Source organism: Lithobates pipiens, unplaced genomic scaffold (genome assembly GCF_037356315.1).
Source record: "Lithobates pipiens isolate NorthernLeopardFrog02 unplaced genomic scaffold, aLitPip1_a1.2 Scaffold_18, whole genome shotgun sequence".
Classification (NCBI taxonomy): domain Eukaryota; kingdom Metazoa; phylum Chordata; class Amphibia; order Anura; family Ranidae; genus Lithobates; species Lithobates pipiens.
The window spans coordinates 178,951,635-178,972,788 of record NW_027507758.1 but is presented as its reverse complement, the minus strand read 5'-3'; the positions used below and the strand labels follow the sequence as shown (position 1 = coordinate 178,972,788).

General features: G+C 41.3%; 1 protein-coding gene across 5 annotated transcripts in view; it reads right to left on the bottom strand.

Annotated features, from left to right (window-relative positions):
• Positions 1-21,154, bottom strand: part of RASGRP3 (RAS guanyl releasing protein 3) — a 280,740-nt gene that overhangs the window by 6,881 nt on the left and 252,705 nt on the right. For all 5 annotated transcript variants that reach the window (XM_077486434.1, XM_077486437.1, XM_077486433.1 and 2 more), the window contains 4 exons: positions 18,670-18,817; positions 12,675-12,711; positions 9,316-9,441; positions 3,801-4,168 (listed from right to left, as the gene is read on the bottom strand). In XM_077486434.1, coding sequence (XP_077342560.1) covers positions 3,801-4,168; positions 9,316-9,441; positions 12,675-12,711; positions 18,670-18,817 — 679 coding nt within the window. The remainder of the gene's footprint in view (positions 1-3,800; positions 4,169-9,315; positions 9,442-12,674; positions 12,712-18,669; positions 18,818-21,154) is intronic.

Below are 21,154 nucleotides of genomic sequence, written 5' to 3'. Positions count from 1 at the left end.
AGTCTTCTTTGTACTCCTCACCTGGTTGCCGCCACACCATCTGAACCAAATAAGTTTATCTTGATCTCATCAGACCACAGGACAGGCAGGCTTTCTTGTGCATCATCTTTAGAAGTGGCTTACTTATAGGACGACAGCCATGCAGACCAATTTGATGCAGTGTGTGGCATATGGTCTGAGTACTGACCCCCCCCCCCACCCCTTCAACCTCTGCAGCAATGCTTGCAGCACTCATACGTCTATTTCCCAAATACAAACTCTGTATATGACGCTGAGCATGTGCACTCAACTCTGTTAGTTGGCCATGGTGAGGCCTGTTCTGAGTGGAACCTGTCCTGTTAAACCACTGTATGGTCTTGGACACCATGCTGCAGCTCAGTTTCGGGGTCTTGGCAATCTTCTTATAGCCTAGGCCATCTTTATGTAAAGCAACAATTATTTTTTTCAAATCCTCAGGGAGTTCTTTGCCATGAGGTGCCATGTTGAACTTCCAGTGACCAGTATGAGAGAGTGAGAGCGATAACACCAAATTTTAACACACCTGAGACCTTGTAACCAGTCACATGACACCAGGGAGGGAAAATGGCTAATGGGCCCAATTTGGACATTTTCACTTAGGGGTGTTCTCACTTTTGTTGCTGACGGTTCAGACATTAACCACTTAAGGACCCAAAGGATTTTCCCCCTTAATGACCAGGCAGTTTTTTCAATACGGCACTGTGTCGCTTTAACTGACAATTGCACGAGATTTTTTTCCCACAAATAGAGCTTTCTTATGGTAGCAATTGATCGCCTCTGCGGTTTTTATTTTATTTAAACAAAAGAAGAGCGAAAAAAGACACAATTTCATTTACTTTTTCCTATAATAAATATTCCACATTTTTTATCAAAAAATAAAAGTTTTCCTCAGTTTAGGCCAATATGTATTCTTTTACATATTTTTGGTGGTATTTGATCACCTCTCTGTTTTTTTTGTTTTGTTTTCTTGCTCTTTAAACAAAAAAAAATAGGGCCAATTTTGAAAAAATAAAATATTTTTTAGTTTTTGCTATAATAAGTATCCAAATATAAAAAAACAAAAACAAATGTATTCATCAGTTTAGGTGGATATATATTCTTCTACATATTTATTTTTGATTAAAACATTTTATAGTAGTGTCTACAAAATAGGGGATAGATTTATGGCATTATCATACTTTTTTTTTTTTTAACTAGTAATGACGGCGATTTTTAGCACAACTGCAACATTGCAGTAGACAGATCGGTCACCTTTGATACTTTTTGGTACCACTGATAATTATACAGCAATCAGAGCTAAAAAAAATAGCCACTGATTACTGTATAAATGTCACTGGCAGGGAAGGGGTTAACACTAGGGGGCGATCGAGGGGTTAAATGTGTTCAATCATGTGTGTTCTAACTGGGGGGGTGGGACTGCCTGGAGAAGGAGACCAATTGTGTTCCTAATCTTTAGAATCAGCAGATCTGTCTCTCCATCCCTGACAGAACTGAGACATGTCTGTTTACATTGACAGATCTCCATTCTGTCTCTGTCAGAAACTATCACGGGTGGCCGGCGGTCATGATAAATCGGCTCTGGTGGCGTGCTTGCTCCCCTGGAGCTTTTAAAGTGGCCGATGTACCATGACGGCAATTCGCCCAGGGGAGTCAACCTGTGGCAGTGAGTTATTTTGAGGGGACAGCAAATTTACAATGTTATACAAGCTGTACACTCACTACATTGTAGAAAAGTGTCATTTCTTCAGTGTTGTCACATGAAAAGGGTATAATAAAATATTTACAAATATGTGAGAGGTGTACTCAAACTTGTGAGATACTGCTGCTGCAAAAAAAATAACTGTTGATTTTTGCCAGAAACCTTGTGAGCTGATAACTTCCGTTGCTCTCTTATATTAAAGCTTAATATCTTGCCAACTACGTAAAGCATAAGCAGCACCCTTTTCTTAAAAGGGCTACTGGTAAATATACAGCTGTGCTCATAGATGACAAGATGAATGCAGTATGTTATCAAAAAATATTGGCTGAACATTTGCATTCATCAGTCAGGAAGCTGCGCATGGGACCTACTTGGACATTCCAACATGACAATAATTCAAAACAAAAGGCCAAGTTGCCGTCATTGGCTACAGCAGAATAAAGTGAAGGTTCTGGAGTGGCCATCTCAGTCTCCTGAACTCAATATCATTGAGCCACTCTGGGGAGATCTCAGACGTGCAGTTCATGCAAAACAGCCCAAGAATTTACAGGAACTGGAGGCTTTTTGCCAAAAGGAATGGGCAGCTTTACCATCTGAGAAGATAAAGAGCCTCATTCACAAATATCACAAAAGACTTCAAGCTGTCTTTGATGTTAAAGTGGGCAATACACGGTATTAAGAACTGGTGTATGTAAACTTTTCATCAGGGTCATTTGGGTAGTTTCTGTTGTAATTATGATTTAAAAAGAGTAAACACAGTTGATTGATAATAAATGGCTTCAGTCAAACACTAACCATGAGTGAAAAAAAGTTTGTGTTATCCATTTATATTCTCTGAAAAATGGCCAAGAAATCATAAATTCTGCCAGGGTATGTAAACTTATGAGCACAACTGTAGCTGTGCTAGGTGATAACCAATCTGGTTGATTTATATAGTCTTTGTGATTGCACTGTTGCTTTTGACATTAGTATGATGACCTTCATTGAGACTGAGTTATGAAACATGCACGTCTCAGTAGAAGTTTCAGGCCACTGAGCATGCTGGGAGACAGTATATATTTGGAGGAAGCCAGGTGATTGAGGTCCAGACCTTGGTCTGGTGTGGATGTGTGAGCTACAGCTACCTTGGGTGAGGCCTGAAGGCTAAGGCCTGCCCATATGCTCAAAGCTCTGCCAGGGAGAGCCTGTCTTCTGCCTGGTGGCATGGGAGAGGCTCTGCTAGAGAGAGAGAGATTCAGCGTGGAGAAGGATGGAGTTCTGAGATTAAATACCAGTGTGATTAAATACCAGAGGTTACTCTTCATGAGTCGGGGACTGTGAAGAGGCTGGGAAAGCATCAAGGGGCACTCATCCAAGGAAACCCTGCATGGTTTTGTGAGGTTTTTTTGGTTGGTATAGGAGACAGTTGTTATGGAGATATAGAACATTGGGTGCAGGTCTAAGGCCCTTGTTCTCTATTGCTGTCTACCCTTTTTGTTTTCAGAGACTGCTGATTTGTCTGCCTACTGTCCTAGTTTGTCCCGTGCCCTAACCCTCTCCTTTTTCTGTTGTGTGCAATAAACTCGATGACTGGCACCCATCTTTTATGCAACTGTACACACCTACCATGCCTAAAAACCAGAACCATGCAGTGAAATGTCAGCCCTCCCTGATGCCGGGGGACAAGGGGCGCTACACATATATGCTAGTGGGATGGGCTCCCAATCATGTGACTTCTGTGAGAGCTAAATACAAGAGTCATATGATACAGAAGCCGCACTGCCTCCCAAGCATTAAAGCTCACGTAAAACCCCAACAAAGAACTTCTTGCTTATGAAATGTTTTGCTACATCTGTTAGATAATTGCATAAAATACCTGTTGATTCTGCAGAAATCTTGTGAGCTGATAACTGCTTCTGCCTGTGCAAAGTAAGGGTTATTGCAACATGGGGGTTGTGTCTGTGGTGTTTGCAATAATACATTAAATCGACAGGGCTGACACCAAGTGCTTATGAATCCAGAACTGTGCTGTGTTTTTTTGTTTTGTTTTTTGACATAGTATTAACACAAGTATTTTAAATGTATTAATACAACTGTGTATTACCTCAGTACTGCTCCGTTCATTCCTTGTTTCTATCCCATTGTGATCTTCAAGTTGTTCCAGAGCCTGTACTTCCATAATGTCCATGTTGGGGTGAGGGTTTGGCTTTTCATTCTCCCATTTAGCAAAACCCTTATTCTTTACTGACTTGCCATAGAATTTCGTTTTCATCTTAGGAAATGTATGAGGACCAGTATCACTCCAGCCAGAATCAGACCACACAGGATCTGTTTGTGTTGCCTGGCTGGTTGTTGAACGTTGTAATCGCACCGAGATCTTCCTAGAAGAGCCAGTGACTAGAGTTATTGCTCGTCCGTCTAGATCATGATTATCTCTTCCAGGGGAGGGAAAGTCAAAAACATCATCTTGTGCTACAAAAAAATCAGAAGTATATTACTTTCAATATGTCACTTATTTTAATATTAGGAATGTTGTTGTCTGTTGGTGGAAAATTAGCACAAAGTAAAACCTTTTAACTTTTATTTTTCTTGATCAGCAATGTTAAAGTGGTTGTAAACCCTTACAACCAACTTTGACCTACAGGTAAGCCTAGATTAAGGCTTACCTGTAGGTCCAAGAAATATCTCCTAAACCTACACGGTTTAGGAGATATTAGCCGAAAGACAGGCACCGCTGTCTACGGCGCATGCGCCGTAGACAGCGGCGCGCAGGTGCACTGAGTGAGCGAGTGGCGGCTCCCGTGCACATGCGCGGGAGTGATGTCATCGCGGCTTCGCCGAATGATAGCGGCGGAGCAGCGAGACCCACGAGAAGATGGATGCGCCGGACTACAGGGGACAGCAGTGACTTCGCTGTCTCCTGTGTCAGGTAAGTGACACATAATGGGCTACTATGCGATACATAGTAGTCCATTATGCTTTACCTTTGCAGGGAATGAAAGAGGAAGAAAACCCATCAGGGTTTACTTCCTCTTTAACCTGTGCTGATAAAAATACAGAGGCTACCATTAATCTAAAGCCCAACTCCAGTTTGGGCAGGTAACTTAAAAGTGGATACTCCGGCAGTAGCTGAAAATCTCCCTGCAGCCTGAACTGGTCACTGATACAGTGACACTCTTCTAGGTTGAATGATCTACACACTTACAGAAGAACTGTTGCAAGATCCACCCACCATTGGAGGAGAAGAGGATGAAGAGCACCTGTAATGTCATCTGAACCATCCTTTAGGTACATATAACGTTTTTTTTTTCTTCTTCAAAGGTGCCAGAGGTGCTCTAAAGGGGGTATTCTCTAAGCACAGAGCAAGTATTCAGATTATGAGTTCTTATTTGATTTGTGGCAATATGTGGCAGTACCATTGAATGTGTAAAGATTAATGTGATGTACACGCAACTAGCCACTTAATTGTACTACATCCATACATTGCATACATTAACCACTTCAGCCCCGAAAGATTTGGCTGCTCAATGACCAGGCAATTTTTTGCAATACAGCACTTCGCCGCTTTAACTGACAATTGGGCGGTCGTGCAATGCTGTACCCAAACAAAATTGATGTCCTTTTTTTCCCACAAATAGAGCTTTCTTTTGGTGGTATTTTATTGCCTCTGCGGTTTTTATTTTTTGCGCTTTAAACAAAAGAAGAGCGACAATTTTTTAAAAAACACAATATCGTTTACTTTTTGCTATAATTAATATACCAACATTTTTTATCAAGTTTAGCCGATATGTATTCTTCTACATATTTTTGGTAAATTATTATTATTTTTGTTACTAGTAATGGCGGCGATATAAGATTTTTATCGGGACGGCGATATAATGGCGGACACATCGGACACTTTTGACACATTTTGGGACCATTGACAATTATACACCAATCAGTGCTATAAAAATGCACTGATTACTGTATAAATGTCACTGGCAGGGAAGGGGTTAACACTAGGACGATGAAGGGATTATCTGTGTTCCCTAGTTTTGTTCTAACTGTAGGGGGGATGGGACTGTCTAGGAGGAGAGAGAGATCGGTGTTAATACATAGTATGGACACACAATCTGTCTACTCTCACCTGAAAGAACCGTGATCTGAGTGTTTACACACACAGATCCTGGTTCTCGTTCTGTCACGAGTTTTCACGGGAGCCTGGCAGTCATTGGTCACCCGCCGGGCACTCACATCGGCTCTGGGCACATGCTGTGGGCGCACGCGCCCCTAGTACCCAAAAGGAAAATCTGCGTAAGGTAGCGTAGTTTCGCCCCGCCCTGCCATTCTGCCACAGTAAAACTGTGTGGCTGGTCGGCAAGCAGTTAGTGTCATTAAACTCATTGTAGCAACTTCATATGTAAAATCAGGATATCTAACATCAGAAGAAATATTTGTTAGCACTCATTAAAAAAAAATTCCCACATACAGTTTTTTAATGCCATAATAAGTGATCTTGTAACATAAACTTGTTTCTCCCTACAACAATGTGAGACTAGTGCAGGGGTAAGCAACCTTTTGAGCACAGTGTTCTCGAAAAATGTTTTCAAAGAAATTCAGCGTGCCAATTTTATAACAAAAAAATGTCAACTTCACACTCAATCACTAAAAGGATTTTTTATAAAGTAAATGCTGTAAACTGCTTTAGTAGTGAGAACTTAACATCCTGCACTCATGCCTCAGATCATCCCAATTCCTGCAACTCCACACTTCCGATCACTGTCCCCCTGCAAATCTGTTTCACCACTGTACTCCCCTACTCATCTGCCCCACCACTGTACCCCTGCTCATCTGCCCCACCACTGTACCCCCCTGCTCATCTGCCCCACCATTGTAACCCCTTTCTAATCTGCCCCACCAATGTATCTCTTTTCTCATCTGCCCCACCCCTGTAACCCCCTGCACATATGCCCCACCACTGTAACCCCCTCCACAACTGTACCACCTTTCTCATCTGCCCAATCAATTTACCACCTTTCTCATCTGCCCCACCACTGTAACCCCCATAACTGTAGTACCCTGCTCATCTGTCCCACCACTGTAACCCTCTGCTCATCTGCCCCACCACTGTACCTTCATGCACATCTGCTCCAACACTGAACCATCTTCTCATCTGTCCTAACACTGAACTTATCTGCTCATCTGCCCAACAACTGTACCTCCTGCACATCTGTCCCACCTCTGTTCCCCATGCTCTTCTGCCCCACCACTGTAACACTCTGCTCATGTGTTCCACCAATGAACCTCCTTTCTCCTCTGCTCATCCGCCCCACCTCTGTACCCCCTGCTACTCTGCCCCACCAATGTAACCCCCTGCTCATCTGCCCATCACTATACCCCCTCTGCTTTTCTGTCCCACTGCTGAACTTCCTTCCCATCTCTCCTACCACTGTACCTCCTTGCTGTTTTGTCCCACCACTGTAACCCGCCTGCTCATCTGCCCCATCAATGTACCTCCCTGTACATCTGCTACACCACGTTCCCCTTAAAATCCATACCAGAGCTGAAGGGTCTGGTATGGATTTTGAGGGGGACCCCTACGCCATTTAAAAAAAAAAATTGGCACGGGGTTCCCCTTAATATCCATACCAGACCTGAATGGCCTGATATGGAATTTAGGGGGACCCCCACGCATTTTTTTTTCATTTTGGTTTGGGGTTCCTCTGTGGGGAAATCCCCTATTATCAATGAACTTTCATGTGTATTGCGGACCTACAATTTATTGTAGCCGCAAGTAGTTTTAAATGACCTTTTTTTTTCCTTTAGAAATGTCATTTTGCTGTCAGACTGTTCTAAACACGGGAAACATGCACCACTTTACAGGCATACTATAGACACCCCCAGGTATGAAGTTTAAAGGATTATTACACTTTTATTGTTTCACTTTAAGCATTATTAAAATCACTGCTCCCGAAAAAACTGCAATTTTTAAAACTTTTTTTGAATTGATACATGTCCCCTGGGGCAGGATCCAGGTCCCCAAACACTTTGTATGACAATACCATGCATATAAGCCTTTAAAATTAGCACTTTAGATTTCTCCCATAGACTTTTAAAGGGTGTTGCGCGGCTTTCGAATTTGCCGTGAACATCCAAAATTGTTCGCTGTTCAGCAAACTGGCGAATGTTCGAGTCGTACATGAATTTGACTTGAACATAAAGCTCATCCCTGATGGTGAGTGCAATTATCTTATCATTCAAATAAAATGATACTTATTTCACTATTACTTGCCACAATGTACATTATATACCATATCATACAAATCCAAATGTTCCAAATACTGTACAAGTTATACCACTAGTCATTGTACAGACATCATAAATTGTTAGGAACTTTGAATACACACCTGGCCATCCACATGATGTAAAAGAAATCGTGATCAATCAGACCAGGCCACCTTATTCCATTGCTCCGTAGTTCAGTTCTGATGTTCATGGACATGGGTAATCCATGAGCTTCACAGCCCCATACACAACAAACTGCGATGCCCATTTTCTTTTTTCTTCATTCACCACATCAACTTCATGGACAACATGTTCACTTACTGCCTAATATATCCCACCAATTTTCAGTTGCCATTGTAACTAGATATTCCCTTTACCCGTTAGTGCTCATAATGTTATGGCTATATGATGTATACTGTATATAGTATGTATATCCCACATCTGGGGGATACAGATCAGGAATCGTGCTGAAAGGTTTCCAAAAAATTACCCCTGGTGCACTGCTGCAATCTCATCCTGCCAGTTATAGTGTAGCTAAACCCAATAAGGCTCCATGCACACTGGAGCTCATAAACTGCAGTTTATTGGAGTTTGGGCGTTTTTTTAAAAGCCCATAAACTCCACTCTTTTTAGCCTATGTGTCCATGCACACATGGACGTTTTTTTTAACTTTAATGAGCAGTGGAGTTTATGGGCTTTTTTATGAACGCTAGAAATTTGCGTTCAAAGTGCCGTTTTTCACCGCCAAAAAACGATAAACGCTCATAAACACACGTTAATTAGTGTTCATCAATGCATTGTGGGAGTTTGGAATGCACTGTGGGATTTTTGGAGTGTGTATTTTTATTAAACACGCCCATAAATGCTAACGCTTATAAACGCTCATAAACGCTAGTACAAAACGCTGTTAAAAGCAGTTTTTTCAACCAGCGTTTTCTGCCAGCAATCTGGCGTCCAGAAAAAGCTTTTTTTAGCTTCAGTGTGCATGGAGCCTAACAATTGTATATATTGCAACTTACCAATCCTTAGGTGTGAAGGCTACATTGGTTTTCTTTTTTTTTTTCATATTTTCTTTTCTTTTATGTTCACCCAGTGATTCTGCCTGTAACACCTGTTCTAAGGGTGCGATGCTCACTAACTCTATCAGATATGAAGGAACAGGAATGTTACCCTAGGCTTTTCTCCTAATTTGGGCTACAACCCCCCCCCCCCCCCTCCCCCCTCCATAACAACAAGGTTTTGATAGGAGGTCTGTTTGCAAACTTGGCCACTGGCCTGGGAGGAAGTTACTGTTAGTTCCACACGATTACCATCAGTGAGTTATTTAATCACATATTTAATGTTTCATACAATACCTGGAGCCAGAGATGGACTGCTTGGAAGGGACCCATGGCTACTTCCAATAGATGTTCCTCTAGAGAGTTTTCTGCAGGCCAGCACAAGGAGGTCCTTGCATTGTTTATGACAATTGGCACCACAATCTGAAAGAGAAATAAAGCTTTCACAAGTTATTAGAGAACATGTTGATGTTTTACAAATGGGTATTGCATTTACCATTAGTCACTAACGTGAGGTTAAATCTTGGTCATGGACATTATTAAATTAGAATGTTAGGCTTTTACTATGCTTAAAAATGCTCCTTTCCCCACTTATACTGTCTAACCTGTGTAAAAAAAAAAATGATATACTTACCTATTCTCAGCCCACTCCAGTCCAGTCGTGTGATCTTCCCCGTATCAGCCTGCGCTGGATAAAGGGGAGAAGGGAAGAACTCGACAACAGCTGGTAATGCCGGAGCAATGGATGTCATCCATAGGATTACCTGGTCTAACCCTTCCCTGCTCCAAACAAATCTAAAATCTTTTTGTAAATAATAAACATGTTATACTTACCTGCTCTGCACAATGGTTTTGCAAAGAGCAGCCTGATCCTCCTCTTCACAGGTCCCTTGCCAGTGCTCTGCCCCCCCCCATGCATGGAGGTAAAAAAAAACTCAGCCTTCAGAATGACTTTAAATACATGTACACAACATACTTAGAACCAATAACTAGTGTTAGAAGTCTAAACAAACTCAGTGAAGCCAAGTCAGAAGTATTTATTGTATTTGTGTAAGGAGTACAAAGAATACTTCCATGGTCAAATTATTTGTTAAATAACCACAACCTTATCTCAGTTATTACATTTAATGTGTTTCTGCTTTCTTCATTTACTTTAAATCATTGTACAAGCTAGGTAATTTAGTGCATAATGTAGCATAACTAAAGGCAGCACACTATGTGAACAAGTATACATCAGTGAGTCCATGTGGCAATGTCAGCTGGTTCATTATTGAAGTTTATTCTTCAAATACTGTAATAACTATGTCTTTCCCTGCCATGGTGCATAACATGCAACACAATTCCATCCATCTGTCCAGCAGTGTTTTGCTCAAGCCAGCATACTTGGAGACCTCACCTTTAATTGGGCACCAGCGGCCCCTAAGTCAGATGCAAAAACCATTGGTGTTAAATTACTAAAGGCTAAAATAGACTTTTCGCTTTGCAAGGGTGATTTCCCCAGGGCATGGTGAATGTAGTAAAATTTTACTTTGCAAAGAATACTGTATCATACTCAATGAAAAATAAAAACAACATTTATTTTAATACATCAGGGGACATAGAGCCATAGTAGTTACTATGTGGGTTATAGGCCACCTTCAGGTGATGGACACTGGCACGCCCTAAGACAAAAAGTGCATTCCCTATATAACGCCTCCCACTACTGGGATTACCTCAGTTTTTTCGCCAGTGTCTATGATGTTGGTCACGAGTAAAGATCTGCTGTGCATGAGCTCCACTGGAGAAATCCTTGCTGGGACTAGCTGACCGGATCCATTCAAAGTGTATTTTTTTGGCCAGATTGAATGGTACCCAGGCTTTGAATCTGAATAAACAAGGTTTTGCCCATGAATGCTTCTCTTTTTAGAGAGCTGGACCCTGGGATCCAGTACTTTTTGTTACCAAGGCCATAAAGGTTTTACTGGTAGGGTGCTGTTGCAGGTCCAGGATTGTGGGTTTCCTCAAGGATCCCCTGCCCCTGAAGGTTTAATGGAACCCACTGTGAAGGGTGAAGATTGGGTCTGTTGGTTTACCACAGAAAACCCTGCGGCGGGAAAGGTAAGTGGAGTTTTCTAAGAAATCTTTTTGAATTTTCTTATGAATGCCTCCTTTAACCCACCCGGCCAATGTACATATATGGCAGGGGGTGCTTTCTCCTTCTGAGTGGACATTCAGGAACGTCCTTCAGAAGGAGGGGGATCGCGACCTCTGCGCTTGTGTCACCCGGACAGGGCGCATCTCCGATCGACAGGAGAGCTCTGTGATTGGCCCTCCTGATTACATGATGGCAGTGTCTAATCACAGCTGTCATGTGATGTAAACACAGAGCCGGTTACTAGGCAATCAGCTCTCCTCTCCTCACATGGAAGTTGTCAGTGAGGAGAGGAGAGCAGATTGCTGCAGCTGGCTGGTGATCAGTGAGTATGAGCTGTTTTTTTACAGCTTTTTACTTACTGATCACCAACCTAGTGTAAAACATACAGTGTAAATACACATCCCCACACAATGTCCCCAAAACACGTACCCAAAACACATGTCCCCAAATAATAAAAACACATGTCCTCCCACATATGTCCCACTAAAATCACATGTCCCAATGATGATCTGCACACATATGTCCGTGATCAACTGCACACATCTGTACATGATCATTTGCGTACATATGTCCGTGATCACACAAACCAATTATTATACACTTAATGGAAATTTTTTTTAACAAAAACATGTAGCAGAATACATTTTGGCTTAAATTTAGGACAAAATTCGATTTTATTGGATTTCTTTTAAAATAGAAAGAAGAAAGTATTGTTTTTTTTTCCAAATTTACACTCTTTTTTTTCGCTTATATTGCAAAAAATAAATGTGAATAGTGAATAAATACCACCAAAATAAAGCTCTATTCAAGAAATGGATATCTTGGTTGTGGCAGCAGCTGCCGCCATTACCAAGATATCTTGGTCTTCAGTCCATATATTTACCAGATTCTATCAAATCAATGTAAAAGGTCATGAGGATATTGCCTTTGGGCGCAGTGTGCTGCAGTCCTCTAGTCTCTTAATGCCCTACTTTTTTTGTTGTCTCCCTCCCTTCAGTTGCCATTGCTATGGGACATCCCACATAGTAACTACTATGGCTCTGTATCCCCTGATGTATGAAAAGAAAACAGGGTTTTTAAAAACAGCTTATCTGTAAAATCTTTTACTTTGAAGTACATCAGGGGACACAGAGGTCCCTCCCTTCTTTGGTATACATGTGTATTGCTTGGCTACAAAACTGAGGTACTCCCAGTAGTGGGAGGGGTTATATAGGGAGTGCACTTTTTGTCTTAGGGCGTGCCAGTGTCCATCACCTGAAGGTGGCATATAACCCACATAGTAACTACTATGGCTCTGTGTCACCTGATGTACTTCAAAGAAAAGGATTTTACAGGTAGGCTGTTTTTAAAAATCCTGTTTTTCACTTGATTAGATGTACATGATTGGATGATGAAAGTCAGCAGAGCTTCACCACATTCACTAAGCTTTGGAGAGAATTCCCTTGCAAAGTGAGCTTTCCTATTTGCCTTTATTGACTCCCCTAAATATTATTCTCAATAATGTACACAGATAGAAATGTACCTTTGCACTTGTATCCTTGCTTGATGATTCCCCACAGCTGAAATGAAAGACAGCTCAATTAGTCAATGCAGCAACAGAAAAAAGAAGAAGACCATGTCATACAGATGTAAGAAGAAATTGCTATGCTAATATAAGCAGGATACACCAACACCCTTCCTGTCATCAACATCTCTCGCGTGTGTGGATTTTCATGGAAGTCTTTCCAGACTTCTCACTAAGAAAATGTTTTAACAGTCTTCGCAAACTAAGGGCATATCTTCAAATACTAAATAATGTAAGTACTGTATCTGAGCACAATGAGAATAACTGAAGACATATCTCCCTAATGACACAGCATTAATCAGTCGTTTTATACTCTGATATAGTATAAATATTATTACTTGTAGATTGCATACCTATAAAACACAATGTCTTTGTTACGTGTTGTTCAGTCGTGTCTGGTCTGACTCTTTGTGACCTCATGGACCATAGCACACCAGCCCTTTCTGTCCTCCACTGCCTCCCGGAGCTTGCTTAAAGAGGAAGTAAACCCTGATGAGTTTACTTCCTCTTTCATTCCCTGCAAAGGTAAAGCATAATGGACTACTATGCATTGCATAGTAGTCCATTATGTGTCTCTTACCTGACACAGGAGCCAACGAAGTCACCACTGTCCCCTGTAGTCCGGCGCATCCATCTTCTCGGTGGGTCTCGCTGCTCCGCCACTGTCATTAGGCGAAGCCGCGATGACATCACTCCCGCGCATGGGAGCCGCCACTTGCGGCATATCGCCGTTGACCACGGCGCGCTCAGTGCGCCTGCGTGCCCCAGCGGTGCCTGTCTTTCGGCAAATATCTCCTAAACCATGTAGGTTTAGGAGATATTTCTTGGACCTACAGGTAAGCCTTAATCTAGGCTTACCTGAAGGTCGAAGTTGGTTGTTACTTTAACTTCATGTTCATTGTTTCACTGATGCTATCTACCCATCTTATTTTCTGTTGTCCTCTTCTTCTTCCTTCCATGTTTCCCAGCATTTGGATCTTTTCTGTTGAGTCATCTCTACGCATTAGGTGGCCAAAGTATTTGAGTTTCAGCTTCAGGATCTGTCCTTCTAGTGAATATTTAGCGTTGATTTCATTCAAGATTGACTGGTTTAATCTTCTAGCTGTCCAAGGGATTTTCAAGAGTCTTCTCCAACACCATAGTTCAAAAGCATCAATTCTTCATTGTTCAGGCTTCCTTATGGTCCAACTTTCACAGCCATAGATTACTACTGGGAATACAATAGCTTTGACTGTATACAAAAAATAGAGAACACATGGGAATCCCACCTATATTTAACAAGTAGCGCTCACCGAATATATTTCAGGGGTGTGTAATCAACGATAATAGACCCAAAAAATAAAACATAAAGAGTAAAACTACATAATTTAAATTATATGGCTTTGACTATATGGCACTTTGTCGACAGGGTGATCTCTGCTTTTTATGATGTTGTCTTAGTTCGCCATTGCTTTCCTCACCAGGAACCAAACATCCTTGCCGCACTCCTTTCTCAATTTTGTTGCCACATCTTGTTGTGATCCACACAATCAAAGGTTTTACTCTATTCAATAAAGCAAAAGTAGACATTCTTCTGGAACTCCCTTGCTTTCTCCATGATCCAGCAGATAATGGAAATTTAATCTCTGGTTTCTCTGCCTCTTCGAAATCCAGCTTGCACGTGTGGTAGCTCTTGGTTGACATGCTGCTGAAGCCTAGCTTGTTAATTTTCAGCATAACCTTGCTAGCGCGAGAGAGGAGTGGGATCAAACAGTAGTTTGAACATTCTTTGGCGCTGCCCTTCTTTGGTATCGGAATGTAAACAAACTTCTTCCAGTCCTGTGGTTATTGTTGAGTTTTCCAAATTTGTTGGCATATTGAGTGCAGCACTAACAGCATCATCTTTTAGAATTTTAAATAACTTAGCTGGAACACCATCACTTCCGCTAGCTTTGTTATTAACAAAGCTTTGTTAAGGCCCACTTGACTTAACTATCCTGGATATCCAGGTAAAGGTCAGTGACTGCATCAACGTGGTTATATGGGACAGTCAGATCTTTCTTGCATAGCTCTTCTGTATTCTTGCCATCTCTTCTTTATATCTTCTGTTTCTGTCAGGTCCTTGCCATTTTTGTCTATTATCGTGCCCATCTTTGTTACTTACACATTGTTATTTATTTTATTTTTTTACAGCTGTATACTTTCTTTATACACTTTTATGATGGGATATATTCAACTCTATAAAAAATAATAAATGCACATATTTTTGCAGGAAAAAAAATGTGCATTTATAATTTTTTTCACAGGACCTGCAGAGCATTGCACCTGCAATCGGTAGATTGCTGATGCAATGCCAGTCTCCTGCAGACTCTTCCTACAGCTCGATGCCCAAAGCTCCATATGGGCTGTCAGTTTCAGAGCCGTAGGAAGTAGGAATGGACTATGAGTACACTACAAGTGTTTCTGTCATGGTGGAAGATGGGACTTGTTGTCTTTTCATTCACAGATCCCTGTGAACAAAAGACATGCTGTGTAGGCAGAGCCCCACACAGTCATGCTGATTTCAAATGTGACAGTGGCTGCAGGGGAGAGGAAGCCCCACCCACTGTCACAGGGAAGGGGGGGCTAAGGTGGAGAAGGGTGTTGGTTTGAATAAGTTACAGCCTAAATATAGGTGTAACATGTTCAAAAAGTGAACCTCTGCTTTACTTTATACAGCAGAAACATATTCCATTGCATGCAGACTACAATATAATTTCTATTTTTCTTCACTGTCTGGTTGTTTTTAGTGCTACAGTATTGTAGGTGCACTTCACAGCCACTTTCCTTAAAAATACTCTTTTTTAATGTGTTTCCTGATGGTCATCTTAAAGAACAACCAGTGTCTTATTTTACTAAATCTGGGTGGCTCAGACAGATCAATGACTATTGAAATGTATAAATAAGTTAGTGTTTGTTAGTCCAAAAAAAAATGGATTCTGTCCCTTTAAAGCATTTTATATAGCACAGTGTTTGTGCTGTGTCATTTTGCCCCCTGTAATACCTGGCTGATCCTGACAATTTCTACCCTCCCCTATTTAAACTGACCATGGTTCATCATGGCTGCTGAGCCCTGAAACCGTGGTCAGTTTACATGCATCTGTCATCCACAGCCCTCCTGTCCTACGTGCTCCTGTTTCCGTCCCTCCTCCCCTCCTAGGAGGCTCCTGCTGCTCTCATAACTGTTAAAACTTTATATAAGCCACTCTGTGTCCTAATAACAAGTGCTCCCGTCTTTGTGCGTTACTAAAAAAATATGCCTCCTTTACAGCAGTTCCCCGCAATCACATGACTGGCCAGCTCTCTCCTCTCCTCCTTGTGTCCTGGCAGACATCAGCGGGGAAATCTCAGCCCCGGTCACTGTATCTGTCAGCCGGGCAGAGGAGAGAGCCAGCTGGTGACATGATTGCAAGGAACTGCTGTGAAATATGGTAAAGGAGGCATTTTTAAATAAAGCACACAGACAGGAGTACTTGGTATTAGGACACAGAGGCGCTTATATAAAGTTGTATACATGGGTTATCAACCACTTTAATTTAATGTTACAATGTATGTGCATGGGAACAGCCAAGTTGGATCACTAAATAAAATATTGTACTTCCTGTTTAGTAATGAAGCACAGTGAGTCTACAGAGAGCTTGAGTGACAGATTTAACATTTTCAACAATATGCTTATTCATTCCTCCAATATGTAATGTGCCGCTTATTGATTTAGTCTCTTATAGTCACTCTCTGACTCATGGAGCCGTACTCCCAGCATATATTGTATGTCAGTATGGCAGAAGATTTTACTAAGTTAACTTTAAAATGGTTGTAAACCCTTACAACACACTTTGACCTACAGGTAAGCCTAGATTAAGGCTTACCTGTAGGTCCAAGAAATATCTCCTAAACCTATACGGTTTAGGAGATATTTGCCCAAATACAGATGAATAGTAGTCCATTATGCTTTGCCTTTGCAGGGAATGAAAGAGGAAGTAAACTCATCAGGGTTTACTTCCTCTTTAAGTCTTTCAAGAGTTCTGGTAACTGTCAAGCAATAGACATTTATGTTGTTATTTTATCCTACCTTTGCATTTTACCAGGTTTGTTTTTCTCCTATTATTTATAAATTAATGTATTTTTCATTAAGATGCAGTGAGAATGGTTTTGAAAAACATGGCATACAGTTATGCTTATAACTTTACATACCCTGGCAGAATTTATGATTTCTTGACCATTTTTCAGAGAATATGAATGATAACACAAAGACATTTCTTTCACTCATAGATAGTGTTTGGCTGAAGCCATTTATTATCAATCAACTATGTTTACTCTTTTTAAATCATAATGACAACAGAAACTACCCAAATGACCCTGCTCAAAAGTTTACATACCCTGGTGATTTTGGCGTGATAGCATGCACACAAGTTGGCACAAAGGGGTTTGAATAGCTATTAAAGGTAACCATTCTCACCTGTGATCTGTTTGCTTGTAATTTAGTGTGTGTGTGTGTGTGTGTAATAGCTCAATGAATTTCCTGACTCCTGAGAGACCCTTGCATCTTACATCCGGTGCTGCACTTTTCTGGATTCTGAGTCATGGGGAAAGCAAAAGAATTGTCAAAGGATCTGCAGGAAAGGTAGTTGAACTGTATAAAACAGGAAAGGGATATAAAACGATATCCAAGGAATTGAGCATGCCAATCAGCAGTGTTCAAACTCTAATCAAGAAATGGAAAATTGGGTTCTGTTGAAACCAAACCACGGTCAGGTAGACCAACTAAAATGTCAGCCACAACTACCAGGAAAATTGTTCGGAATTCAAAGAAAAACCCACAAATAACTTCATGTGAAATATAGGACTCTCTGAAAACATGTGGTGTGGCTGTTTCAAGATGCACAATAAAGAGACACTTGAAGAAAGATGGGCTGCATGGTCGAGTCGCCAGAAGAAAGCCATTACTATGCAAATTCCACAAAGTATCCCGCTTACAATACGCCAAACAGCACAGAGACAAGCCTCAAACCTCCTGGCACAAAGTCATTTGGAGTGATGAGACTAAAATTTTGCTTTTTGGCCACAACCATAAACTCTAAATTTGGAGAGGAGTCAACAAGGCCTATGTTGAAAGGTGCAGAAGTGGATCGCTGATGTTTCAGGGATGTGTGAGCTACAAAGGCACAGGAAATTTGGTCAAAATTGTTGGCAAGATGAATGGAGTATGTTATAAAAAAATACTGGAACATTTGCATTCATCAGCCAGGAAATTGCGCATGGGACATTCCAACATGACAATGATCCAAAACACAAGCCAAGTCAACCTATCATTGGCTACAGCAGAATAAAGCAAAGGTTCCAGAGTGGCCATCTCCTGACCCCTATCATTGAGCCACTCTGGGGAGATCTCAAACATGCAGTTCATGCAAGACAGCCCAAGAATTTACAGGAACTGGAGGCTTTTTGCCAAGAGGAATGGGCAGCTTTACCATCTGAGAAGATACAGAGCCCCATCCCCAAATACTACAAAAGACTTCAAGCTGTCATTGATGTTAAAGGGGGCAATACACAGTATTAAGAACTGGGGTATGTAAACTTTTGATCGGGGTCATTTGGGTAGTTTTTGTTGTCATTAGGATTTAAAAAGAGTAAACACAATTAATTTATAATAAATGGCTTCATCCAAACACTATGAGTGAAAGAAAAGTTTTTGTGTTATCATTCATATTCTCTGAAAAATGGCAGAGAAATGATAAATTCTTCCAGGGTATGTAAACTTATGAACACAGCTGTAGTGTTTCCTATTTATGGCTAATATTCTTCCTACATCTCTTACAGTAATCCTTAAAATGTTTTATGGTTTTTCCTATGTATGATAACTTCATACAGAGAATTGCAATCAGCTGCACCAGACCTGAATGTAAAGCTTATTTACAGCCCAATAAAATATACGTACAAATCCTGCACAGTGCTCGCAGAAAGTTGGCTTTAAATATGTCATCTCTTGGAAATTGTGAACAAAGCCAGGACCCATTTTGCAATGAAACTGAGACTTAGCCCTAAGAAAGTAGGCCATCATTTCATCCTTGCTGATAAGGCCATCTCTGTAAAGAGAAAAAACAGCTTTATTAAAGTAACTAATTACTAATTTTACTGTTTATATAGCAAATAAAAATATTTTGTATAAAACACATGGATGTAATATTGTTATTATTTTGTTTTCTCCCGTTTTTCAAGGCTTGTTCATCCCCGAAATGGATGAGGCTATACTATAGAAGAGCATTTTTGGATCAAAGCCTAGCAATCCTATGTATATTGTATTCTTGCAGGTGCTTATATTTTACCCTATACAGTATATGCTGTAAATTACCGTATATACTCGAGTATAAGCCGAGATTTTCAGCCTCTTTTTTGAGGCTGAAAGTGCCCCCCTCGGCTTATACTCGAGTCATCGCTGTCTGCCCGCTCGATCAGCGTGTCGAGCAGACAGACAGCGGCCATTCTGATTCAAAAGCCGCGCCTCCGGCTCCCCCTTCGCCTGTGATAGGCGGAACACTGAATTTCCCAGCAGCCTGTGTTCCGCCTATCACGGACTTCGTATCATCCTCGTACTACGGACGAGGATGATACGATGTACGTGATAGGCGGAACACAGGCTGCTGGGAAATTCAGTGTTCCGCCTATCACAGGCGAAGGCGGCGGCGCAGCTTTTGAATTTTACAATGGCCGCCGAGGCGCCGACGAACGAAGAGGGCACGGGACGGAGGCAAGGCACAGGACGGCACGGCACGGGACGGGACGGGACGGGACCGGAGGCAAGGCATGGCGGCGAGGCACGGCGGCGAGGCACGGAGGCAAGGAGGCTCGGCACGGGACGGAGGCTCGGGACAAAGGCTCAGGACACAGGTAGGCTGGACACACACACACACACACACACACACACACACACACACACACACACACACACACACACACACACACGGATACACACACACACAGGGATGGATGGATGGATGGAGACACACACACACAGGGATGGATGGATGGATGGACACACACACACACACAGGGATGGATGGACGGACACACAGGGATGGACGGACACACAGGGATGGACGGACACACAGGGATGGACGGACACACACACAGGGATGGACAGGCATGTCTTACCCTCGGCTTATACACGAGTCAATAAGTTTGCCAGTTTTTTTGGGGGTAAATTGGGGGCCTCGGCTTATATTCGGGTCGGCCTATACTCGAGTATATACGGTAAATATATTACAAAGTAGATCAGGTTGGAAAATGACATGACTCCATTCAGTACCAGCTATGTGATTGTGAGTGTGTCATTTTGAGCCTGCTAGGAATATACATACCCCCTGTATATTATGCCCATTGACATATTTAAAAGGTTTTGAAACTTCCCTGGGGAAGGGAGTTCCACACTTGAACTTCTCTAACAGCAAAGAACCCCCTGCATAGTTTTAGATTCTCCAATGTCTATTTCTTGCTGCGTATACTTGTCAGGGACTTTATATTAAACCGTTTGTTACTATTGCTACAGTCACTATTGATTAATATGGAGATGGCATTCAGAATGATCTCCTCTTTAAAATCTCTTCTCTAAGGTGAATAGGTATAATTTACTCAGTCATTCCTTGTAACTGAAGTCCTCCATCCTCTTGTTGACTTTGTTTCCCATTGTTGAACTCTCTCTAATTCTAGAACATCTTTTTGTTGATTGGTCACCAGAATTGTACTCTGTATTCAAGATGAGGCCAAGCAATTATTTGTAAAAGGCAAAAGTAATTTTAATGCATGATAGTATTCTGCTTGCTTTTTACCTGCTATGCATGCTATTGATAAGTCGGTGGTCTACAAGGACCCACAAATCTTTTTTCACCACAGGTTTTTATTGTTCTAGTGTCCCTATTGAGTGGATTTCCCGTAGCCTCCCTGGCGGTATGATTATGTCCGAATTTTTGAATTTCAAAGCGCTACAATTGTTTTGCCTAGAAATTTGAGGTTTTATATTGTAGGCCTGTAATTCTTAGCAATAACACACTTAAATCTGTCCAAAGAAGAGTCTAGTAGATATCCCGAGTATGAAACACAAAATCATAAATTATAATATAATAAATAACTATAAATAATTATAAAAAATAATAATATAATACAATTAATTACCCCATGATTCACTATCGCTCAATTCCGCAAGTATTCTAATTTACTATCACTGTTTTCTAGCTGGTCTCAAACCACATTTGACGTAAAGGAACACTTTTTGGTTGCCATGGACAATCTCCAGTTTCCAGGCAGAAAGAACAGTATATATAATATAAAACTGCATGCAGGGCAAAAATGGGATGTGAAATTATTTCATACAGTAATGTAATCTGTAAGATTACAGTGTACTGTATGTGTTATATATTTTAAATTTT